The 25,168-nt window shown below is 39.0% G+C and overlaps 1 protein-coding gene across 10 annotated transcripts in view; it reads right to left on the reverse strand.

Moving 5' to 3' along the window:
• ADGRL3 (adhesion G protein-coupled receptor L3) overlaps window positions 1–25,168 on the reverse strand; it is an 857,880-nt gene that overhangs the window by 178,898 nt on the left and 653,814 nt on the right. For all 10 annotated transcript variants that reach the window (XM_072404919.1, XM_072404923.1, XM_072404922.1 and 7 more), the window contains one exon: window positions 7,655–7,746. In XM_072404919.1, coding sequence (XP_072261020.1) covers window positions 7,655–7,746 — 92 coding nt within the window. The remainder of the gene's footprint in view (window positions 1–7,654; window positions 7,747–25,168) is intronic.

Genomic DNA, 25,168 nt, shown 5'->3' on the forward strand with positions numbered 1-25,168 from the left:
CCCCCTAGACAGTATGAAGCATGCATGTTGTTAGCCCCCAAGTGCATTTCTACATATATCTAGATTAACCCCCCTAGCGTTCTAACTCTGTCAGTTTTTTGATGCAAAAAGCAATCCTATTTTTTTTGCATAGAAATTTTTGTTTATATTGTGGGCCTGTAATTCTTAGGATTAACTCCCAGGTATAATAATTATATTTATTTATTATATTATAATCATAAATTATAATATAATACATAATTATAAATCATAATTATAAAAAAAATGAAATAATAGACCACAACAATGTATTTTATCAAAAAAAAAAAATGTAATCAAAAATTTCTCACTGACATATTCCAAACAAGGGTGCAATAATATTGAGAAATAATATTATAAATTAAATGCAGATTTTAGAAAAAATTTTTTACAATTTTAGTAGACATCCGGGGTGTGGTAGATTTTAATGCAGGGTGCTCCACAAAGTCCAACATCACAGTCAGGACAGTAGAACCTGGTTTCTTTGTGTTTCTTCCTTCATCTGTCATCGGTCTTTGAGCAGCAAACCACGCACATCCTTGTAGGTGCTACCTTTTTCTGGGTTGGTGGGATGAATTCAGTGAAGTGACGACCAGTCAGGCATTCTGGGTTGACAATGGTGGAAGCACGACGCCCAGGTCTATTCATAGCCACTGATGGTGTTTGGTGGTTCTTGACTATGGATTTGGAAACTTGCAAAATGAAGTCTGAATGATTCACAGGCCTCTGATTTTTTTTTTGTAGAAAATGTAGGCATTCCATAGGCACTGCTCAACTAGATGCCTGAAAATCTTGGTAATTGGCAGATTACTTGGTAATCTGCTTTTAAATTTCCCGACCTCGCCCCCTGACGGACTGGCGCCCCGGCATCACAGCAGGATCGTCCGATCGCCGCTGGAGCGTGGGGCAGAGGTAAGGGGGGCTCCCAAAGTTACCCCGAGTGTGACTCGGGGTTTACGGCTTTTTGCATGTTATTTCCACCCCAAGTCACACTTGGGATTACCGCTAGGGGTGGTTAAATGTCATTTGCCACTTGGCTGCCCAATCAAATATTACATCCAGGTTTGCTTGTAGATTATAGACATCCTATATGGGCCTAATTCCATTACATTGGTGTCATCTGCATCTGTGGAGCACCACAATACAGCTACAGCACTATTTCCTACAACACGGACGAATTTACCAACCTTGTCAATATTATCCATAACAGGGTAAATTAGCTTTACCTTTGTTTGTATAAGTTCAACTGCATCCAATTGTCCCATTGGTATGGATCTATATCATAGCACAAGTATCATATACCTCCGAGTAAAATTATGTGACCACATCTGTATTTTACCCCTATTACCATCTAATCACTACCGAAAACTACTTTATTTATGTCCCTAAATCAAGGTGACTTTTGTGATCATTTATTATCAACCATCTAAATGTAAGTAAGCCAGCTTGACATGATATATGTATATATTTCTTTCTTTAACAATTTTACCTTGGTATACCTACATATTCTCAAACAAAGGTTCATAGAAGATGTAACATTTTACCTATAACATAACATATCCACACATACATATACAACCCAACATATTGAATATATTCTCTTTTCTTTAAATATCATCACTTTATACACCCCAGTTTTAGGATATATGATGTACCAACCTGTATGCTTTATACCTATATGCAACGGTGTGACATGTAACATAATGCAAGTTTTGACTATATGTACCTAAGATATTTTTATTTGACATTACACTGGTACTTACCACTAGATATGACCCAATCTTAAAAAAACCTATGCCTACCTAACTTGTATTAAATTTGACCTCATCAAGGTCAATATAATATGTTGTATATTTGTTTTTCTTTTTGAACCTACATGTAGACCGTACAGTTCTTATGTTATCACTCCCCTGAAGAAGCTCAGTGAGGCGAAATGCATTGGGTTAATTTAAGACGAATATATTTATCAAACCAACTTGGTTAGAAGTTACTTGTCTAGCACATATACCCCAGTCTTGTGACAATTTAATGACACTGGGTATATAAGTAGCTTTGTATGTAATATAATTATGGATGAAGCCAAAATGTATTAATACATAACTAATATCTTCATCCAAAACCTTTGAGCTTTAAACTCTTTCTTTCGTCTCCTTCAATTATACTGTTGAATATTCAAAGCGGTAGCTTGCCTTAAACATTTAGAGAGAATATAAATCTTAAACTTTTTTACTATTGTCTCTAAAAATTAGAAGTATTGGCTTTGAAATAACTGAGCTCAGCTCCTTGAGGACATGTGGATGTAATCCATCTAGTCCTGGTGCTTTGTCAACCTTAATTTTGCTCAACTGTTTCTCAATCATATCAATTTTGAGCCATTGTGAACCATTTTAGGCAGTTCATTAAGGTCTTTCATTTTTAAGTTTTGAACATTTTATCTCCTTTTTACATCTTTTGTTAAAGTCTTTATAGTTTTCAGGTGATGAAGGTAATCCTTCATTTTTATATTTTTGAAATGCCCTTTTCTTGTTCTTTATGGCATTTTTAACATCAGCTGTGAGCCACATAGGTTTTAATTTTAACCTAATAAACATATTACCCATTGGAATATATTTTTCAGTGTGCTTGTGTAGAACAGACTTCTTTGAGGACAATAGTCCCTCCCAGTACAAGTCACAAAGAGCTGCCCTTAACATTAGAACATTTGCTCTCTTAAAATGAAATGTTTTTATCTTTCCTGTTTTTGCTTCCTGTTTACAACTTAAACATTACATTACATTACATTAAATAAAATCATATTATGGTCACTGCTACCAAGATTCTCTTTTTTATTAACATTTGTTATACATTCTGCATTGTTGGAACGAACTAGGTCCAGCAGACTATATTTTCTAGTTGGGGCTTCTATAAACTGTACTATACAATTATCCTGTATTAAATTCATAAATTTCCTCCCTTTTGCTGTTCCTGTAGTGCCATTGCTCCAGTCAATGTCCGGGTAGTTGAAATCTTCCATGAATAAAACATTTCCAGTTTTTGCTGTTTTTTTCTATTTGTGCTAGTAGCTCATTCTCTATTTCTTCCTTAGCACTGGGGGCCTATAGCAGACTCCAACAATTTATTGTGTGTTATGCATCCCCACATTTAACTCAACCCATAATGCCTCAACCTAATCACTTGCTCCATCAAAAATTTCTTCTTTCAGGTTCACTTTCAGATTACTTCTCACATACAGACAGACACCACCACCCTTTCGCTTGACTCTCTCTTTACGAAAGAGAGTATAACGAGAAATGTTGAAAGCCCAGTCATGTGAATAACAAAGCCAGGATTCAGCAACACCAACTAAGTCATAATGCTCTTCATTCCTTAAGGCTTCCAACTACCCTATTTTGTTTGCTATATCTTCTGTAGTTTTTGCTTTCCTATGTTAGTACATTCTTTTGTTGAGAGGTTGTTTAGTCTTGCCAGTATACAGGGTCTTTGCATCCCTGCAATATACTAGGTTACTTACTATTTTAATAAAATGTTTACAATAGTAATTTTAGTATATTGTTTTATAGCACAAAGACAAAGTGGTGCAGGCAGATAAAAAGTTTAGTACAGGGACAAAGTGATAAACTTTCCTTGCAATCTCCATGTACATAGCTGAAAACTTCAAAAGGGTGGTTCCTTTATCCCCAGGATCAGTCACAATATCCTGTGCTATAATATTCCTCACAGGGTCTTGGTGCTTTGACTTGTGGCACTCCTGAGGTCCCTACTACTGCAGCTGTGGGGTGGGTAAATTCTGGTCTTTCTAGGGCTTAATCAAGTTTACGTGATAGATGCCATGTGTATGACAGCAGCCAGATGATTCTGCATGTCAGAAACATTTTATGTGCAACTCTTATGTGGCATGGACTCACTCTCCCATGTCTCTTTTGTCACATCAAGAAGTAGTTGTGGGTGGTGCCCATACAGCAATTTTACAGAGCGAGAACCTGTAGAAGCCTGTGGGACCTCCCGGTTGGCAAACATTAGATAAGGGAGGAGGCAGTCCCCATATCTCCTTTCTTTGTCAACCACCTTTTAAAGCTTTCCCTTAAGGGTTTTGTTAGACGTCTCCACCAGGCTGTCAATGGATAGTAAACATGGGGTGTACCTGTTTAATCTGAAGGAATTTCCTTCAGGATTCTTGTGCAGGTAAGCATGTTAAACATCTCACAGGCTATAGCCTGTAGAAGTTTTCCTTAGGGAAACAGCTTTGGGATAACAGGTGGCATAGTCCATGACTATCAAAATGTGCCGATGTCCCCTAGCAGACTTAACTAGAGGCCCCATTAGGTCCATTGCAATATGCTGAAAAGGTACCTCAATTACTGGCAATAAGACCAAAGAGTTTTGGAAATGAGGCATCAGAGTGGAATATCTGACAGGTGGGGCAGGATTCACAATAGCTTTTTATATCAGTGTGCAAGCCAGGCAAAGAACCATTGTAGAACGCGGTCTTTGGATTTTTCATCTGCCCAAGGGATGACAAGTAGTCAGATATCTGTATATCTGTCGAGCACATTCCCTCAGTCACTGCACCATCAGCACTCCAGTGAACAGGGATCCTGTGGGCAGAGCTTCTCCGCTGGGGCCATTTTCCTAGACATGGTTGCTATCACAAAGCAATGAGGTAAAAGGGGGTGAAGACTGCTACAAGCTCCTCAGTAGTAATGTAACACTCCATCAACTCAACCAGCTGGTCCACTGTCTTTGGGTTTGCCTGGCTTACCCACCACCATTGCTCTGGCAGAAGGGCCTAACAGTACCAGGTCATACAGCTGGGACGAGGGGACCCTTACCTGGAAGCTTCATTTGTTGTAACTCCCAGTCTCCACAGGATTTCTGACTTTTGCTTGTTGTAGTCCTGTACATCCTTAGCAGATAGGTCAAAGAAAGTCTTCTGGACATCTCCGACTAACAGTGGCAACACTACTCTTGCCCACTGCTCCTTTGGCCACACTTTCTGCTTGGCAGTCCTTTCAAACATGCAAAGGAATGCCTGCACCTCATCAGGTGTGGTCATTTTCCAGAGCAGTTGAATTCCTGGAGTAGGTTGGGGTTCCTCCACAGGCAAAGCAACCAAAGTACCAACTGTTGTACCTCCTTCAGCCATGATTTGTAAGTCCCTTGTCCCAGTTTGGGCCAATGCAGCCACCTAAGCCACAGTACTAGCCAACTGGGCTGTTATAAAACTCTATTGATCTCTTGCTGGGTGGCTTTGGCCTGCTGGTGCGCTTGCTGCAGGGTTGCATTATTTTGTATCAAGGCCTTTAGTACTTCTGCCATATTGTCAATTTTTTTGTGCATTATTTCTTTAATTTATTTCTCTAAATTATTTTGAACACGTTGACAAACAGTTCAGCATAAGTGGACTTACTGGACAGCCAGTATCCACAGATAGAGTTTTTGTGCCCATGTCCGAAACACAAAATGTGAGGGATTAGCATTAAATGGCAGGCTGGCAGTGAAGCAACCCCTCAGATTCGCTTTAGGGCCCTTGCCTGTATTTATTAAGCAAAACAGCAAAAAGAACACAACCTTCCCTTGCAGGGGTTGGTGTCATCAACAAAGACAGTCCATACCAAAATTGTACAGCCTTCTGGCCTAAATATAATCTTGTCTGGTCTCATCAAATACATCTTTGTTTAGGAAAAACACAGACTGACTCAGTCATAACATATAGCCACTGCTGCTTAGCACTAAGGGTTCTAAAAATACACCTTTGGGAAAAAGGAAATTATGGGACCTGGAATTGGGATGCCTCCCCAACCTGCTCTTGTGGACTCCCCAGCCCCAGACAACCATTTTACACAACCAGCAGAGAAAATCTAGAGGTTCTACCTGTTTTTAGGTTTACTGATATGGAATCATGGATATCATGGTCCCACATATTGACTGTGATGCTTGAAAGTTTGGGAACCCTTTAAAATGTTCTAATTTTTATGTGAATAAGACCTTAAAACATCATCTGATTTTTAAACAACTTCCAAAGAGGATGTAGAAAACCTAGTTAACAAATAGCACAAAAAATATACTTGGTGGTATATTCATTAAAAAAAAAAATATTCAATAACACATTATGTGTGACAAAAGTACGTGTATCATGCTCTCAGTATTAGGTATGACCCCCTTTTGCATAAATAACTGCAACTAAATGTTTGTGGTAACTGTTGGTCAGTTCTGCACATCCACATTTAACCCATCCCTCCCTGCAGAACAGCTTCAGCTCTTGAAATTTGGTTGATTGATTTCACAGATAGGATAAGGTTCTTATGCTGGAATTCATTGCTTTTTCTTCTATTTTGGGGGTAGAGCAGAAGCTTTTTCCTTGTTACACTGCTATACACACCATTGCTGTTTAGTGTTTTCCTGATGGTGGACTCATGAATACACAATGTGCAATGACAATGCCAGTTGTTTACACTGGGTCCTTTTGCAACTTTTTTGCACTTTTACACACTTTGCAGTTGGAGTAAACTTTGATGGTCCACCACTTCTGAGTCTTAATTTTTCTCTGTTTATACATATTCTGTCTGCCTGTGGATTGTTGGAGATTGTAAGCTTTTTCAGCTTTATTTTCATCAACAACTCTTCTTTTAAGGTCCTCAGACACCTTTGTTTCAACCATGATACACATACACAAATGTGTTGTATGTGTGGTAAGACTGTGCTGAATCCTCATTCTTCAGATAAAACATAGTTTTACCATGGCTTTAAGGAGCCATCTTTAAAAATGCAATATATTACATTTTTGTTCTTGCATCTGGATACATATCCCCCTAATATTATTAGAAAAAGTTAAGGTTGTACACATCAGCTCAGTAGAATATTAGTCAGTTTTACTGAGTAAACATGAAAGAGCAAGAGTTACTTGCAAATTCACAAGAGTAATAAACACAAAATATGTAGATTTGTGTAAAACCTACATAGGCAATACAAGTCTAAGGCAGCCCTAATAATAGACAATAAAGTGACAATAACTAGACAATACCATACCCTAAAAAATGCAGCTAGTTCAAAAGTGAGGGAGAACCCAAATGGTGTAGTGAACTGAACGATCCGATCTTCTATGAGAAAAGGCAGATCAGTTCGCAAGAAGAATTCATATTTGATGACCTCCAGCCCCCCCCCAACCCCTCATCATGGCCAATAATTACTTACAAATAGAATTTATATTCACAGAATTTTTGTATTGGTAAAACATTTCTGTATAAGGTCAATGTTGTTATTATTGGTATTTCCTGGAAGAACCTTGGGTTGTAATTTGCTTACCTGCCTATAGGAGTTAAATAACAATTCTGTTAGAAAACATAAAAGCATGAACTCCAAAAGTGAACATCACTAATTCACTTTCTTTTGGTCTGGTAAATATACCATTAACATGTTTGTTTGTTTTATTAGAGTGAAACCATTTCATTTTAAGTTTACATTTTAGGCTCTGTTTATAAAACAGGGAATCAGACATTCCCTCATACATTTCCTTGTGGGAATTTTCCAAGTCCATGTAGCAGTAATTGATTCCCGTTGGATAATGTTTGTGGAAATGCCAGATTCCCCTTTTCGAAATAGAGCTCTTTATGTCAAATTATAAATTATTATCACTTACTTGATGTTGTCTAGGCAGCCTGTGTCAGGTTTCAGTATAGCAGTATGGTGAAACATTTTAAAAAGAGCAATCCCAAGAAATATTACGTTCAGCTGAAAAAAAGGGAAAATGTACATAACTGTATTTACCCATGTTGTCATAAAAATTCATGTTTGTTCAAGTCAGAAGCAAACTTCAGCCACATAGTTATACAAAACAAAAAACAAAATTGGTCATAAACAATAATGGTCCTTCTCCATTTTTTACATGATTGAAATGCAGTCAGTGCTTCCTAACAGAAGAAGTAGAGAATGTAACCTTGGTTAAAACCATTCTAAAATGAAGACAGCTTGAAAAACTACAAACCTTCTTCTCCTTAAGGTCAAAATGTCTGGGTTTGTGTAGTGTTATTACCCTCAATGTATAGAAAATACATCGTGCTATATAATCTTTCTCCTTTTAAGTTGTGTAATTCTTCCTTTTGCATTACAGAATACTTGGAACAACAAGAATAAGGGAAAACAGCCACAGCCAGAAATAGTGGATATCTTTACAATGAGTAGGAGGGATAAAAGAAGTCAAGGTAATGGGTTCCCCTTTAGAAAATTTGTTTTTTGGTTTTAAATATATATACAGATAGCCTACGCTCCAAAGAATATTTTTAGAAAGTCGTGGAAATATTTTATACACGCCTAGTGTTTATATTTTTTATTGGTTGAGTCTCACCCATAAATTTCATGCATGTGTCAAAATTTTTTAGCATTGAATCATGACAATATAATTTGATTGATAAACCATATTGAGTATAACCATATAATTACCTTTAATATTTTACCTAAAATTTCATCAAAATTGTATAAAAAACATGCATCCTATGTTGTCCATAGACATCTTGCAGTGCTGGTCCTTTTTTCTCAGTTAACTAGAGCTAGAATATCTAAAGTGCATGGCAGCATAAATACTATTGTGAGTTGCTGCTCACTTTAACATTGTGTATATATACTGTAAATAAGTAATGACAGGGACCAAACTACAAGTGTCCTAACTTTATTTTTAACCTTGTTTGAGCGAGAGATGTAAAAGTAAATGATTAACCTTATATTATAATATACATTTTTCTGATATTCTGGAAATGTGATTTTTTGGCTACTCCAAATATTTCAAATATGTTTTGTAGAGTCCAATACCACATGTTATGTCTAAATAGCTTGTGATGCAGTCCAGCCATACCAGGGCCTAAAGAGGACCTACACTCAAAGTTTTTACTTTACATAAAAACGGTAGACAATCCTTTTATATAAAGTAAAAATCAGATTTTTTTTTTTAAAAAAGGGTGCAGCATGGCCCCTTTCAGTCTTGTGCAAGACTGAATGGGAGTGCAGATCTTCCCGGGATGCATGATGTAGATATCTTGGGAGGCTCTGCACTCCCATTCAGTCCTGATCTTCCTTCTGCCCATGCCCGAACTTCTGCCTATGCCCGGACATGCACAGAAGGGACATTTTCCTCACTAAGGGGAAAGAGGTGCCGATCTCACACATTTTTTCCACTTTATAGAGCACTACGTCACCCGATTTCGCACCTGCGTGGTGCGAGATTGTTAGACGTAGCAAGGAGACCAAAGAAGAAGATGAAAGAAGGTGGTGCCCATCAACGAAAAAGAATTCCAGGACAGCGTGGGATCAGATCGAGGAAAGGTCCAGCACCATCAAGGGATCTGCAGGATTTAAGGTAAGTGAGATTTTTCTTTCAGTTTAGTTCCGCTTTAAACTTTAGGTACAGTCATGTTGAACTCTGGTCACGTGCTCAAATCTCAAGTGCCAAAAGTTAAGTGTTTTGGGAAGTAATCCAGGGTATTGAACCAGGAATTGGAAAATAATTGGAACCACCACTTCTATTCAAACAATTATACACCTGGAACTTAAACTTACTAGTACATATATACTTGTATACATATATGCATACAGTACAACACCAAACTACAGTTGTCGTTCACATTGACTTCTGTTTGCCACTTATGTCTGTTTTACTCCTCTGTTCTTATTCCTTCTCTTCCTCCCCAACCTAGTTACTCTGTGTCTTCCTTCCTGCTTTCTCTGTCTTTTCTGCTGCACCCATTTTTCTACTGTGGCTTGCTGGTGACATCTCACCCAACCCTGGTCCTCCCACAGCAAATTTGTCCAAAAAATTGGAGATAGGGGGGCACCCTGGTCATTTTTTGGACAAATTTGCCTTTTAGCTCTCACATACTTTTTCCCCATCACCTGCCCACCCTCCTTGGTGACTTTATTATTGCAGTGGATGATCCCAACTACAGTTTCTAAAAACTGTTCAAACGACCCCACAAACAACACTGGACACATTAGATTTGGTATTTTCCAAACTCTGCAACCATACCCACCTTGACAATGCCCCCTTTCTGACCACAACTTCTTTACCTTCAATCTCTTCTCAGAAGAGGTCAATAGCTGAGAGATATCAGTAACCTCGGCCACAACCTATTTTCAAACTACCATTTGTCCCTAACTCCCACTCTTTCTAAAATAACATCTCCATATCAAACTGCCACTCAGTTTAACCACTATGGTTTCAGTTTAACCATAAGGTTTCATGCTGTCTGTTGGCTTCTCATCATGGAAGGTTGTCTTGGTGTCTCCTTCAATTCTGCTCTCTCCTTGAACCCACACATTCAGAATATTTCCAGGTCCTGTCACTTTCACTTTCAAAACATCTCGAAAATATGCTCCTACCTATCCCCACAGACCGCCAAACTCTTTGTTCATGCTCCTATCATCTCTCGTCTGGACTACAGTAATCCTCCTCTCTGGTATTCCGTTAACCAGAATCTCTCCTCTACAATCTATTATAAATCCTGCAGCCAGACTTATCCATCCTTCCCACCACTCCTCTTCCACTACCTCTTTGCAATTCTCTACACTTGCTTCAATTTCACCTTAGAATAGTTCCATTTCCTGTGCATTGCCTTCAAATCCCTCCACAACGCTTGTCCCACCTACCTTTGTGACCTGTTAGAAAAATATATCTCCTCTAATGACCCACTATTAACTTCCTCACACATAGCCTCATCTTATGCATTGTATGTATTGCTATGGCAAGAACAATGCATCCTTAATGTTTATCAAGCTTTTTAGCAAAATGTTGTTAATAATTTTAACTATATCAGTGAATAAAAGCATACTGTTTTTACAATTTTTATTTTTATTGCCTTAAAAATCTTGTTTTTGCTTGTTTGTTCTAATAATATTATTATGATTGGAATATTTTGTAGGTGAAGAAAAATACTTTGTTTTTTTTTTTTTTTTTTTTAGTTTAGTAAGTTTTGACGTCAATTCAATTGTGACTGTCAATTCAATTGTGATTGAGTTGTAACTTAAATTTTAAGGATCTTGTCTTGTGTTTTTCTTGACATGTTTGTTTCTTCCTGTTGTTCTTTTGCTGTAGCTTTTGCTACACATATACATTAGTTGTTTTTCACAGGATCAGTTAAGTTTTTTTATATTAGACTGTCTGTATTTTGAATTTAAGAACTCCTTGGCAGGGGTGCCCACATCAAGTCAAATGATCTACCAACAATAAAAACTTGGACTTAATAACTCCTGTGTGTGGTAGAGTTTATTTTGAAAGGCAGGGCTCTGTGATCTACTCGCATTGCTTTTGCGATCTACTTGTAGATCGCGATCCACCTGTTGGGCATCCCTGAGGGATCAGCCCCAGAGTCAAAATCAACTGTGAGCTTGATGTGGGGGATTGCTTGTAGCAACAAAGGTTTGCAGAAGTTAAAACAAAAAAAAAATAATCTTAGCCTGGCTGGGCCCCTTACTACCCTTTTGGTAGATTTATCTCTGACCTATAATACAATATAAAACAAGTCCTTTTCATAAGCAAAAATCTGGTTGCTTATTCAAAAGCTTGCCACATTTTTTTATGAGCTCCTTTCTCTTCAAGTATTGGTATTGGGAAACCACCAGCAGTCTGCTGATCCTCCTAAATCAAGCATCTGTGTTCAGTTTAGGACCCAGACATGGACCAGGTGGTCAAGGACCCCTTCCAACTCTCACTTGGCTATCGTAAAAAACATGTCTTGTAACCCGATGCTTTTCACCTTTCTGGCTTCCTCAGGGGTGTAAAAATGTAGTCACTATTTATTTGATACTGGTTAGTTTTCTCAAAGATAAGAAATTCTTGTGGTACAATGAAGGTTTTTTTCTGGTTCAAGGATTCAGCCAAGGGCTGTCTTTTCTATCACTAGGAGGAATACCTGTCCCTGCTAAATGCTCCTACCCTTAAAGGATTCAATCCTGCAGCCTTACTAGCTACCCTGGGACTTTCTTCAATATTGATCACAACTTCAAGGAAAAAGCTTTAATTTGAACCAGAAAAAAACCTACCTTATTGACCTGGGATTCAAAAAGGTGTACCCAAGGTCTCCTCCAGACCTATGGAACACTTTTTTGGATTTGCTGTGAGATCTGCTAATGTACCTTGGGGGAGAGTGACTTTCCCAATCCCTGCTGAAAATCACGTCATCTAAGTAGGCAGCAGCAAACTACTGATGTGGGGGTTAGTATCTCATCTATAAGCCGTGAAATGTAGATGGGGCCCCCTCTAAGCCAAAGGGCATTCGGGCATATTGCAACAGGTCCTGCTGAATGGAAAAGGCAGTTCTCTCTTACCTATCTCAGTGAGCTGTACTTGCCAATATCCCTTTTTTATTCAAGAGTAGTAATGTACCAAGCTGGGCCTTGCCTTTCTGTAAGTTTATCAATCAGCATGGGGAACACAACAAACTTTTAAACTGCATTTAGCTTCAAAAGTTTTTGCAGAATCACAACGACCCATTGGGCTTGGGAACCAGCACAATAGGGCTGCACTATTCACTATTCAATCACCCGAGTTCTACAATCTTCTGGACCACCTCCACCATTGCCTGTTTACAGGCTGACCCAGGCAACTTAAAAAAACACATTTATATTTCTTAGCAGAAATTCCCTATTCTCCTGCTTTTGGAATGCTTACAGGGATTCAGCAATCGTTACCTCTGAGTATTAGGAAGGGGCTGGGTAATAGCTGTGAGGGCTTATCTGCCCTTCAAATGCCTAACTAAATTTATGTGAAAGATTTGTTCATTCATTTTTTTTATCAGGCTGGTAAACCTTCAATAATTGTGTATGGTCCCCGCCACTTGGCTAGGAATTTACTGTCTAGCATGAGGACAAGGACAAGCACACTGTCAGCAGGGTTGAAGGTTTGAACATTTGCTGGCAATTATACCCCCGACTTTGGGCCTCCTGAGCATGTTGCATTTGTTCCTTAACTACCAGCATAATCACCATGATCCTGTCCTGCATTAGAGAAATGTACTCTATCACACTTCTGTGGGTAGTGGCCTCTTGTTCCAATGTCTCTTTAGCATTATCCAATAGGCCACGAGGGTGCCTACCATACACCAGCTTAAATGGTGAAAACCCTATGGAAGACTGGGGCACCCTTTTGGATTGCAACCATCAAGTATGGCAGGAGGCAATTCATAGTCAATTTCTCAAAGTTCAGGCTCCTGCCTGGGTACTTTATTTAAGCACAGTGAAGCCAGTAACACAATGTGAACAAAAACAACAAATTTAGCCTGGTTGAGCCACTAAGTACCTCATTCGTAGATCCCCCTCTGACCCATAATGCAATATAAGACAAAGTAATTTTCATAGGCAAAACGCTAATGGCTTACACTGCAGCATTTTCTCATGAGCTCATTTCCCTTCAAGTATTGGGAAGCCACTGAGCTCCCTACAGTCTGCTGGTGATCCTCTTAAATTAAGCACCTGTGCTCTATAGCTCTAGGTGAGGACCTGGAGCTGGGTTGGGTTGCCAAAGACCCCCCCAAACTTTCTGTACAGGACCTTTAAACCCGGCTTTTCACAGAAAACAACTGTCTGGCAGACTAATGCACATATTCCTTGTGCCATTTATTACCCAAAAAGCCTTAGCCTGGGTGCTACATATACCCCATCAAAGACCTTCCAACCAAGCCAAGCCAAGCCAAGCCATGGGAAACCCTGTCACAAACTGAAAATAATAATAAAAAATACAAAACAAAGCAAAAAGAAAGATCTTTTCAGAAACTGTCAAACATACATTTCATGATTTTACTGCTTCTCCCATTCCTGCTACATCCACTTCAACACTTACTGTATATACCCGAGTAAAAGCCGACTCTTTCAGCACCCAAAATGTGCTGAAAAGTTCACCCTCGGCTTATACTGCAGTCATGTGCATGGGTTCCTCCCGAAAAGCACCCGATCCGGCACCCGCGTCCAGCTGTTTCAGTCCTCTGATGACAATGTTATCAGGCTGTGGCGAAAATACGCTGACTGCAAAAGCCGGAAACACAGCGGGGGTATGCCGGAACTCTGGCGCCAAATTCAAAAGTACACAAAACATAGGAAAAACCCACTTACCTTGTTCCGTTATCGTCCCCTGGCGTCCTGCTGGTCCCTGCAGCTCCTCCGGACATCCATACGGTCTTCTTTCTTCTGTCTTCAGCTGCCGAATGCAGAGATGATCTTCGTGCTTTCCCGAGGACATTGGTGTGGGCGGGAGGAGCTGTGGGAAATTCAAATAATTTTGTATTGGATTCAATACAAAATAGCTGTATTGAGTCCAATACAAAGAAATCTTTGTATAATATATATAAATATATATATATATATATATATATATATATATATAATATCCTACATACTAAACAAACGATGTAATTATGCAGAGACCTAACCTGCGCGCGCACACCACAACCGCCAGAGGGATATTATTTCAGTACAAGGTGGTGTCATTGCCAGAACTCACCACCAGATGTCCTCAGAGTACAGTGCTGGGATACACAGAGGGATATAATTTCAGTACAAGGTGGCGTCATTTGCCAGAACTCACCACCAGATGTCCTCAGAGTACAGTGCTGTAATAATATACACAATCTACCCGTTGTGTTATAGGAATACACCAGAAAACCCTGGGTTCTGAAAAGAATCGTAAATCCAAGTATGGCAATCACTTGCAATCATAGAGGGTGGGAAAGTTTTCATTTATTTAAATAAACATATTTGTATTAAAATTAACCAATTTATTAAAAATAAAATTGAAGTTTAATTGGTATATCTTAAATGTCCAGTTTTATGAATTAGTTGTTTCCAATTTACTTCATTTTTACCCTTTGCACTCTGATATTTATTTTTAGTTATAAGTAGCGTTGGTGTTTGAATTTGGGTCGTCCTAATGTTTGACCTGAATATGGCCGAATTCGTAAACAGAAAAATAAACAGAAAAATTTCTGTATTTCTGTAAAAAAATACAGATATTTAATTCTGATACCACTTGCTATCTGTCAAAAAAGCCATAAAAATTTCTGTATTTCTGTATATTTAATTCTGATACCACTTGCTATCTGTCAAAAAAGCCATAAAAATTTCTGTATTTCTGTAAAAAAATACAGATATTTAATTCTGATACCACCTGCAATCTATCAAAAAAACAGAAACATTTCTGTATTTCTATAAAAAAATACAGATATTTAATTCGGATACCACTTGCTATCTATCAAAATAAACAGAAAAATTTCTGTATTTCTGTAAAAAAAATACAGATATTTAATTATGATACCACTTGCAATCTATCAAAATAAATATAAAAATTTCTGTATTTCTGTGAAAATAATACATATATTTAATTCTGATACCACTTGCAATCTATCAAAATAAACAGAAAAATCTCTGAATTTCTGTAAAAAATTACAGATATTTAATTCTGATACCCCTTGCTAGCTATCAAAATAAACAGAAAAATTTCTGTATTTCTATAAAAAAAAATACAGATACTTAACTCTGATAACACTTGCAATCTATCAAAATAAATATAAAAATTTCTGTATTTCTGTAAAAAAAATACAGATATTTAATTCTGAAACCACTTGCAATCTATCAAAATAAACAGAAAAATTTCTGAATTTCTGTAAAAAATTACAGATATTTAATTCTGATACCACTTGCAATCTATCAAAATAAACTGAAAAATTTCTGTAAAAAAATACAGCTCTTTCATTCTGATCCTACTTGCTATCTATCAAAAAAGCCAAAAAAACTTATGAATTTCTGTAAAAAAAATTATTTTTGATACCATTTGCTATCTATCCAAAAGGACAGAAAATGTTTGTATTTCGCTACTAAAAATACACATTTTTAATTATGAATCACACAGCTCCATTACAAGTGATATAGGCCTCAAAGTAGATAGAGGCAGAGGAAAATTTCTGTATTTCTGTAAAAAAATACAGATATTTAATTTTGATACCACTTGCAATCTATCAAAATGAACAGCAAAATTGGCCCCGTTGTCACACACAACCTTGGCTGGCTGAAGTCTGTTGAGAGTTAGCCATATGTCCTCCTGCTTCCGCAAGGCACTTAGAATGGCTGCGCCCGTGTGGCTGAGGGAACCCAGGCTTTGCAACCTCAGGACTGCGTGGCAATGTCCGAATTGTGCACCGAATTAGCAAATTGCAGGTTGTTGCTGGCGGTGAACAGATGCTGCCGAATGGGAGGTGCTGGGTCTCCATGGCAAATTGTCCCTGGAGGAAGAGGTTGAGGCACAAGAATCAGAGGAGGAGGTGGAAGTGGAGGTTGAGGAGAAGATTGCATGGCAATGTGCTTTGGGCGGAGGTAGGTATGCAGGCCTTGCTGCAGCTGCATCTTCCCCTGCAGCCACCAAAGTTACCCAGTGAGCTGTATAGGAAACATATCTTGCCACTCCATGGTTGTTTGACCAGCTGTTGGTTGTCAGGTGCACCTTGCCAGAAAATAAGTGCTGCAGGGCTATGGACGTAATGCTCTGCACGTGTTCATGCAAAGCACAAACACATTTTTCTGCAAAATACTGTCGCTTAGGCATAACGTACTGTGGGTTCGCGCAGAGGAATGCGTAACAGAACGCATTAGAGTCCACCAGTCGGTGAGGGAGGAGCTCTAACTCTAATCAGCTGTGCAATTGCCACATTGATTAGCTTTGTTTTGGGGTCATTTGGGCCATATTTCATCTTGCGCTGGATTCTGCTAATGCTAATCACAGAAAGATTGGACGATGTGGTAGAAGTTGTCGGGGATGGCAATGATGCCTGGTCTTGACTGCTAGCAATGCGTGCTCCTGCTCACCGCTGGTGGAGCCTGAAAAAGGTAATGCTCTGCTACATGCCCCATTCAAATTGCTGGCAGCAGCACGGGTAACTTTGGTGGCAGAAGGAGGAAAGGCAACGGAGGAAGATCGAGCAGTTTAAGCTTGCTTCTTGTTTAAGCTGCCTGTCACTACAGCTATGCCTCAACAACCGCGGACTGGCACCACGAGCACCAGCTCCAGAGCACCTTTCGGCCCAGTTAGATGTTCGCCCATGTGGGCATTTTTTAATGTCCATATTGATGACAACACTATGGTCATCTGCAAACTGTGTGCTCAACACTTGAAATGAGGCAAAAACCCAAACTTGGAACAAGTTGCATGAGCACACATTTAAATAGCCACCACCCGATAACCTGGCGGGAACACCTGGTCAAAGCACAGAGCTCTGTGTGACCACCTCATCCCAAGAAGCAAGCTAAAACTGCTCGATTTACCTCCACTGCCTTCCCTCCTTTTGCCACCAAAGTTACCCGAGCTGCTGCCAGCAATTTGAGTGGGGCATGTAGCCGAGCATTACCTTTTTTTTACCTTGTAGCTAATATGCTTCACAAAGTGTAAATTTGTATAGTAAGTGGACTTTTTTTATTGGGGGGGGGGGGGTTTGACACCAAAAATGCAAGTGAAATGTGTGTAAGTAGCACTTTCCTTCAGTGGGGACGCTTGTAATATGCAGCACAGTATACAAAATATATACTGCAGTATACACTGCGTCTGAGTGTCTGTCTCTCAGTAAAGGTGTGATACTGTGCATGCAGTCAGGGAGGGTACCCTGCCTCTGGCTGCGTGTATGTAACACACTGACTATCTATCTATCTATCTATCTATCTATCTAGCTAAAAGTGAAATACTCTACCTGAGTACAGAAGATTTCAGGATTGCACCAATACAGTACAAGGAAGCAGCGGCCTTTTGGAACCGGTTTGAAAAACCAACCTGGAACACCTGTTTTTTCGGCTCACCGAGGTGCTGAGCCCCAAATGTCTAGTGATATGCAATATGTCCATGTCTGTTGGATTCAAAGCTGGTGAAGTGCTAGAGTACCCAATTCCTAATGTGCCCTTGGACATCTTAGAAGGGAATTTTTATAGCTCCACACTGGCAGATTTGTGCCAATTGGATTGACGTGCACTTCCACTTACGCTTCGAGCTGCGCTCCAGGGTTAAAGGTGCCACCCACTCAAATCAGCTGGCTCATCAGAAGTTCACCTGCATTATATTGACCAGAGCTGTGTAGCTGGCTAATTTTTTGACTGAAAGACCCCCCTCAGAGACCTCTGCCTGTACTCTGAAGCCTGTGTATGGCTTGTAACGGAGCGGTGAAACCTGGTGGCTAATTTTTGGACCAGAGGAAACCCCTCGTGCCCCTCTCTGCCTCTACTCCGAGACCGTATAAAATCTGGCATGTTCCCTTGACCGCCCCATAAAATAGCCTTGCCAGCAACATAAAAAAGACTTTCTTATTTTTTTTTTACTTGTACAGTGTTGTGCAGAGCTGGGGGAGTCTTGACATGTCTTTTTAAATGTATTTAGAGGCTGTAGAAGCTCTACACAGTCCGGAAAAAACAACCCAAAATTTTCCCTCATTGACTTTAATGGAGTTCAAATTCGACGTTCGATCACCCAAATAATTATGCATTATTCGACCGAATAGCGGTCGAATCAAATAGTGAACTATTCGACCAACTCTAGGTATGAGTGCAGCAACTCTAAGACATTTTGGACTTTAATGATATAACAATTAAACGTCCATTATTGCAAGTGTTAGCCATTCTTGGATTTACGATTCTTCTGAGAACCTGGGGTTACTGGTACATGCTACTGTACAGTAATTTTACATGATTAACATTTTTTTGTGTTTTTTAATTTAAAGTTTATTATTGAGTTTATTAAATATTAGACATATTTCAGTGAGTTATGCCTTAAAAACTTAGGCCTACAATGTAAAATAAATTTCTATGCAAAAAAAAAATTTAACACTTTTTGCGTGGAAATAGGGAGAGAATTAGAACGCTAGGGGGGCTACGGTGGCTGAGTGCAGTACGGCTTTGTACCGCTTTAAGCCACTTTTTGTAGACAGAATCATACTCCCAGGGAGGTTGAAGAGAATTTCGTGGTTAGGTACGATAAGTAGTATACCTTCCCTAACCACTAAATTCTCACTTTGGTATATGTTTACCGTAATATGGCTGTAATGGCCGTATTATGCAATTTTATTGGTATTTATTTTGAATATTGAAATTTGCCAGTGGCTGCAGCATTTCCCACCCTCGGCCTATACTCAAGTAAATCAATTTTTCCTGTTTTCCAAGGTAAAAGTAGGTACCTCGGCTTATACTCGGATCGACTTATACTCGAGTATGTGTGGAACCAATTTGCAAAATTTCACTAATATTAATACACAAAACAATAGTTCCAAACCCTTGATGTTTACAATTCCACAAACTTCATTAAATGCTTCACTTAACACCTCTGATTTGCAATTCCTAAAACTAATAACCGGTAACAATTATTTATGCATATAACAAATATTTCTGCTTCTTCAATATCAATATCTACATAAACCTACTGTAGAAAAGACTAATTAAGCATTATTAATAATCCCTCACGATACTCTATCAGTAGAGGAATATTATGTATTAAAACTGGGGCTCCATTTCTGTCCCTATTCATTTGTTAGCACGTCAATTATTTTTTAAAGTAAGGACAGAAACAAAGAACTTGAATCAAACATGATTTTTTCAACCAGACACAATTTATGTTCCATGTTTGGTACTTAAACCATGGGAGAGTTTTGTGCCCTCCGAGATCTTACCCAATTATTGGAAGAACATTAAACATCATTGGCTAATACACAGGATTACAAATTAAGTTAGTTGACTTCCTGTTTGAGTGAATAAAGCTTGTCTAACTTTAAACTTAAATCTTCTAGGTTTTCTAATTTTCAACAGATGCCGGTCATCAATATTTTTGTAAAAACAGTTTGTAATGAAATAAGACAAATTCTAGTTTGAATGTTGTTTTCCTAACAGTTTGTCAAAAGATCAGGTCTTAAAAAATTTGGGAGAAAACTCTGAAATAATAATAAAACCTTCTGATAAAAGAGGGAATATTGTAATCATGAACAATGAGGACTGCCGCCTTATGTGCCATAAAATCCTTTAAAACTGAGTGGTACCAACTTATACCACCAGATAACGTACAAAAATACTATGATGAATACTTTAAGCTGATAATAGAGGCCTGTAATTGGTCAGCTATCAATCAAAACACCTATGACTTAATAGATGTTAAACAACCGAGATTAGCAACTTTTTATGCTTTCCCTAAGACACATTGTCACACGTACCTGTTCCTCACTAAAACACAGGCATCTCTCTCCTGCGCATGTGGGCAGTTCTGATGCTGGCCGTGCCTCTGTTTCCAGGCTTTATCGACCCCGTCCATGCCGCTGGCCAATCAGGAAGTAGCCCCTTTACCAGCTATGGCTATTTAGCTTGCTCTCAGACTCCATTCTGTGTTAGTGCATCAAGGTACTAGTGCCTAGCTTCCTAGTTCTGTAAACTAGTTCCTGTACACCTGCTGCCTAATCCAGTGTTTCCTGTGTCCAGCTCCTGTGTTAACCCCTCGTGGTCTAGTCTATTGGTTCCCAGCCAACTTCCCTGTGCTGTTCCTGTGTTCCTGTCTGCCTGTGGTTATCCCTGCTTTTCCTGTGCCTTCTGCTGTTCCAGAGTCTCCAGTGTTCCTTGTGCCTGCAGTGGCCCCTGTGTCATTGCTGTCTGTCTCCTGGATCCCTGGCTATTGACCCCTGGCATGTGACCTGACCTCTCTTGCTTGCTGCCTGTCTCGACCCCGGCTTTCCTTGACTATCCTCCTGGCTGTTGATTTGGTACCGTGCTTGCCCACCTTGGTGTGCCCAAGGACCGCAACCTTGCCGTAACCAGCAGCGCAACATCCTCACCATCAGAGGCTCTGGAGAAAACCTGGTTACGGCTTAGACTCTGTGCCTTGGCCCTTTTCAGGGCTCGCACCACCTTAATACGTCCCCTAGTGGTCCTGTCTCTCAGTGCGTGACACAAATAAACATTTGAAACAGCCTCCTGACCGTCCTATTGTGTCAAGAGTAGGATGTTTGACAACAAATGCAAGTGAATTAGTTGATCAGTACCAGAGACTACATGTCTTACATTCGTATTTACATGACACTTTATATTTACCCCAAAGGAAATAATCTTTCTATCCCACCTGGTATCAGTAGATGTAGAGGTGTTATATTCAAGTCTCACTCTATTATTGAAGTTATTGAAGTTATTTGTAAGTTTCTCCTTGAAAATCCATATTCAAGTTGGGAGAAATTTTACTACTAAAATTTTTATTAAATTACATTTTCACAATAAATATATTTATCTATGGCAGTTCCCTCTACCTCCAGATACAGGGCGTAGCAATAAGGACTCGTTGTGTCCCCACATATGATACCTGTACCTGGTGGGAAAAAGATATTTTTGCTAGTAACAACTTGGCCAATTTACAAGCCATATTTTAATATGGAGACAATTTATTGATGTCATTTTCATTGTCTGGACTGGTACTTATATTGAGCTAAACTAGTTTGTGGCCTGCGGACAGGAAAATGATTATATTTTAAGGTTTACAATGACATATAATCTGCAATTTATAGCATTTTAGAACACAAATATTGCAGTCCAGGAAGATACAAGGAAGGGAAGTTGAGTACAACACTCTATTTACCAACTGCTGGCAACACAAATCTCCATACCCATGCCCATTCTTTTCATTTGAGTATTCCATATTCACAGTATTTAGGACTGAGATGAAATTGCTCACTTAACAATGATTTTCAAAAAGCAGTAAAAGAACTACAAAATAGATTATTACACTGTGGCTACAATAAAAAATCTACCTAAAATCGCATTGGAAATCCAAATCACAAAATTGTACTTCATCACTTTTTTAAAAACCCTAAAAATAATGAAAACAGAATATATGGGGATAAAGCTGACAAAGATAAAATCTTAAATGTTACTATGTATACCTATAATTGGAGACACATTCATCAAATATTGGATACAAATTAGTCATATGTTTATTACTGAAACTCAGGATATTATTTATCGTAAGTCAATTCATAGTCACTACCGAAGATCAGAAAGAGGTGACTCATATACAACTGCAATCATTGTCAGCAGATTAATGACCATGGACATAATGGGATTCGTCTACTCAACTTTACTATATTTAACCCAAGTTAATATGCCACATGTGATACCTCACCAGTAATTTTTTTAAACTCATATTTTTACATTGGTAAAACGAATGAAAAATTTTGTAAAAGAATATATGAACATGTTTATTATCTTACAAATGGGAGGACTCTTACATCAATCACTTAGAGCTTAGAGGTACTAAACCCCTAGGTTTAAATGATGTTCATAGTTTCAGTTGTATGTTTTTTTGTTTTTTTTTTACAAATCCAAAAAAGTTGTTTTAATAGATTCAAATATTTAATTTAATAATTCAGCTTATTCAGGGTAAACATGTAGGAAGTTGGGTTACTGTAGTTAGAGGAAGTGGTAAGGGCTCCCAGAAAAGGAAGGTCAGCCCTGTATTTGATTGCTCCAACAATTTTGCAAAGCTATATGAAGATGTGCGGGTGGCAAACCCAATAGTGGCAACCCTAAATGTTACTTCTACCACTAACAGCCGGGAGAGCAGCCCATCTAGTAGGGGTGGGGAAGGCAGTGCAGGAAGGCATAGACAATTGGTTGTCATAGGAGATTCTATGATCAGGAGGACTGATAGAATAATTTGTCGCCCGGATCCCTTCAACCAAATGGTTTGCTGTCTCCCTGGTGCCAGGGTTCAGCATGTGTTAGACTGAGTGGACAAATTACTGGGAGAGGCTGAGCATGACCCAGCTGTCTTGGTTCATGTTGGAACCAATAACATGATATATAGAAGATCGAGGATACTTAAAAATCAGTTTAAAGAACTAGGTTTAAAGTTGAAGGAAAGGACCTCCAAGGTTATATTCTCTGGAATATTGCCTGTGCCATGCACAACACAGGAAAGGTGGCCAGAGCTTAGACAGTTAAATGCATGGCTTAAGTCCCGGTGAAAAGGGATGTCCATATATAATCAGAACCCATAGCACTTCTATTTAAACAACAGGCAAGGTCATGTTGGGACCCTGGTCACATGCCCAAATCTCAAGTGCCCAAATTATAAGTGCAATGGGAATTAATCCAGGGAATTGACACAGGAATTGGAACAGATTTGGACATACTATTTTTCTCTACAACTTCTACCTCCTGCCTTTGGACTGATTTATCTACCTGGACTCCAACACATTCTCTGCTGCTGCTGCTACCATTCTAAACTGGTATTTCATCAAACCATCCCTTTGACTGAATCATCATCCTGCACTCCTGGAACAAGTTTACAAGCCTCACTTGAACCCATATTATTGGACTGCTTCTCTTGGACTTCAGTTTGCCACATTGTTTATTGTACGCATATGGTTCCCAATTATCTGTAAAAATGTATTACTCATCTTGCTCTCTCTCTGTTGGCACTACTCCCTGCACTCCCCATTCTGATAACTCATTGTCTCCCTGCTCTTTCACTTTCCTTATTTCTCTGTCTGTGCTCCTGCACCTTTTTACTTTACTGATACTCTCTGGTGACATCTCACCCAACCCTGGTCCCCCTATTAGTCTGTCATTTGCAATCCCTATTTAATGTACAGCGCTGCGTAATATGTTGGCGCTATATAAATCCTGTTTATTAATAATATTAATAATAATAATAATATTATTAATGGGTTCTTAGAGCACTGGGCTGACTTTTCATTGGGGTACAACCTTTATGCCAGAGATGGTTGGCACCTAAATTTTAGGGGGTCTGTTGTGCTAGGGAAAACATTTAGAGGAATTGTGGAGGGATATTTAAACTAGGATAGAGGGGAGTGGGACAGTTAAATAAGGAGGCAGAAAGGTCAGACGGGGGTCAATCACTAGTGGAGGGTGGATTGGGGATAGTTGGGGGGAAAGGTAATGGATAAATTTAAGGAGTTTCCCATGTTACACAAAAACATTGGATTGTGCAGTACTAATTATACTGCAAAACAAAATGATTTGGCAAACAGTGCTAGTAAATGCAGCAATGGTTTAAAGAGCCTTCCAATGCTAGAAGTCTGGCAAACAAAATAGGGGAGTTGGAAGCCTTAGTGATTATAGAGTATTATGACTTAGTTGGTATTGCTGAATCCTGGCTTTGTTCTTCACATGACTGGGCTGTCTCCTGCTGTTCCAGTGTCCCCAGTGTTCCCTGTGCCTGCAGTGGCCCCTTGTGTCATTGTTGTCTGTCTCCTGGACCGTGGTTGCCCACTTTGGTGTGCCCAAGGACCTCAACCTGGCCGTAACCTGCAGCGCAACATCCTCACCATTGGAGGCTTTGGAGAAAACCTGGTTACGGCTTAGACTCTGCTCCCTGGCCCTTCTCAGGGCTCGCACCACTTCCATACACCTTCAAACGCTCCATGTCTTAGTAGATACTTAGTATATGTCTTAATAGAAGTAAGTGACAGTGATCCAGCAGTGGAAGATAAAGTGATGTCTTCCCGTATGGAGTATTTTCATTGTGGTATGTTGGCAGCTGTCCAAAAGGGAGAAAAATACTAAGTCTCCCCTTACCACTGCGAAAGCCCGGTTCGGGGGAAACGCCTCAGGTGGGACACCTTACCGCCATCGCTAACCTAGTATGATACTAAACCATATTGCTATTTTATGCGAAACTAGTGCTTATATGTTAGCCTAGGATTCATTTATAGAGACACAGCTCTTAATCTTTAAAATTATGTTGTTGGAACAATAAAATTTTGTGTTTTTAAATTTAACTGTTTGCCCTTCAAAAGTCTGGCTTTCCCTCCCTCCTCTTCTTCTCTTCCTCCCACAGATACACGATTCTCTTTCATAAAGACAGGGTCTTTTTCCCCCTAGCATTCTAATTCTGTATGTATTTCCATTCAAAAAGTGTTACATTTTTTTTGCATGGAATATTTTTTTACATTGTAGGATATAATTCTTAGGCATAACTCACCGAAATATGTTCAATATTTAATAAATTCAATAATAAATAGAGATGAGCGAATCGAAGCTGACGAAGTGGAATTTAATCCGAATTTCAGAAAAAATTTGATTCGCAACAAATCCGAATTTCCTCGCGATTCGTTGAAACGAATCGCAATTTTTTCTAAAATGGCGGCTACACGTGTGAGGA

The sequence above is a fragment of the Pyxicephalus adspersus genome, chromosome 3, assembly GCF_032062135.1.
Source record: "Pyxicephalus adspersus chromosome 3, UCB_Pads_2.0, whole genome shotgun sequence".
NCBI lineage: Eukaryota > Metazoa > Chordata > Amphibia > Anura > Pyxicephalidae > Pyxicephalus > Pyxicephalus adspersus.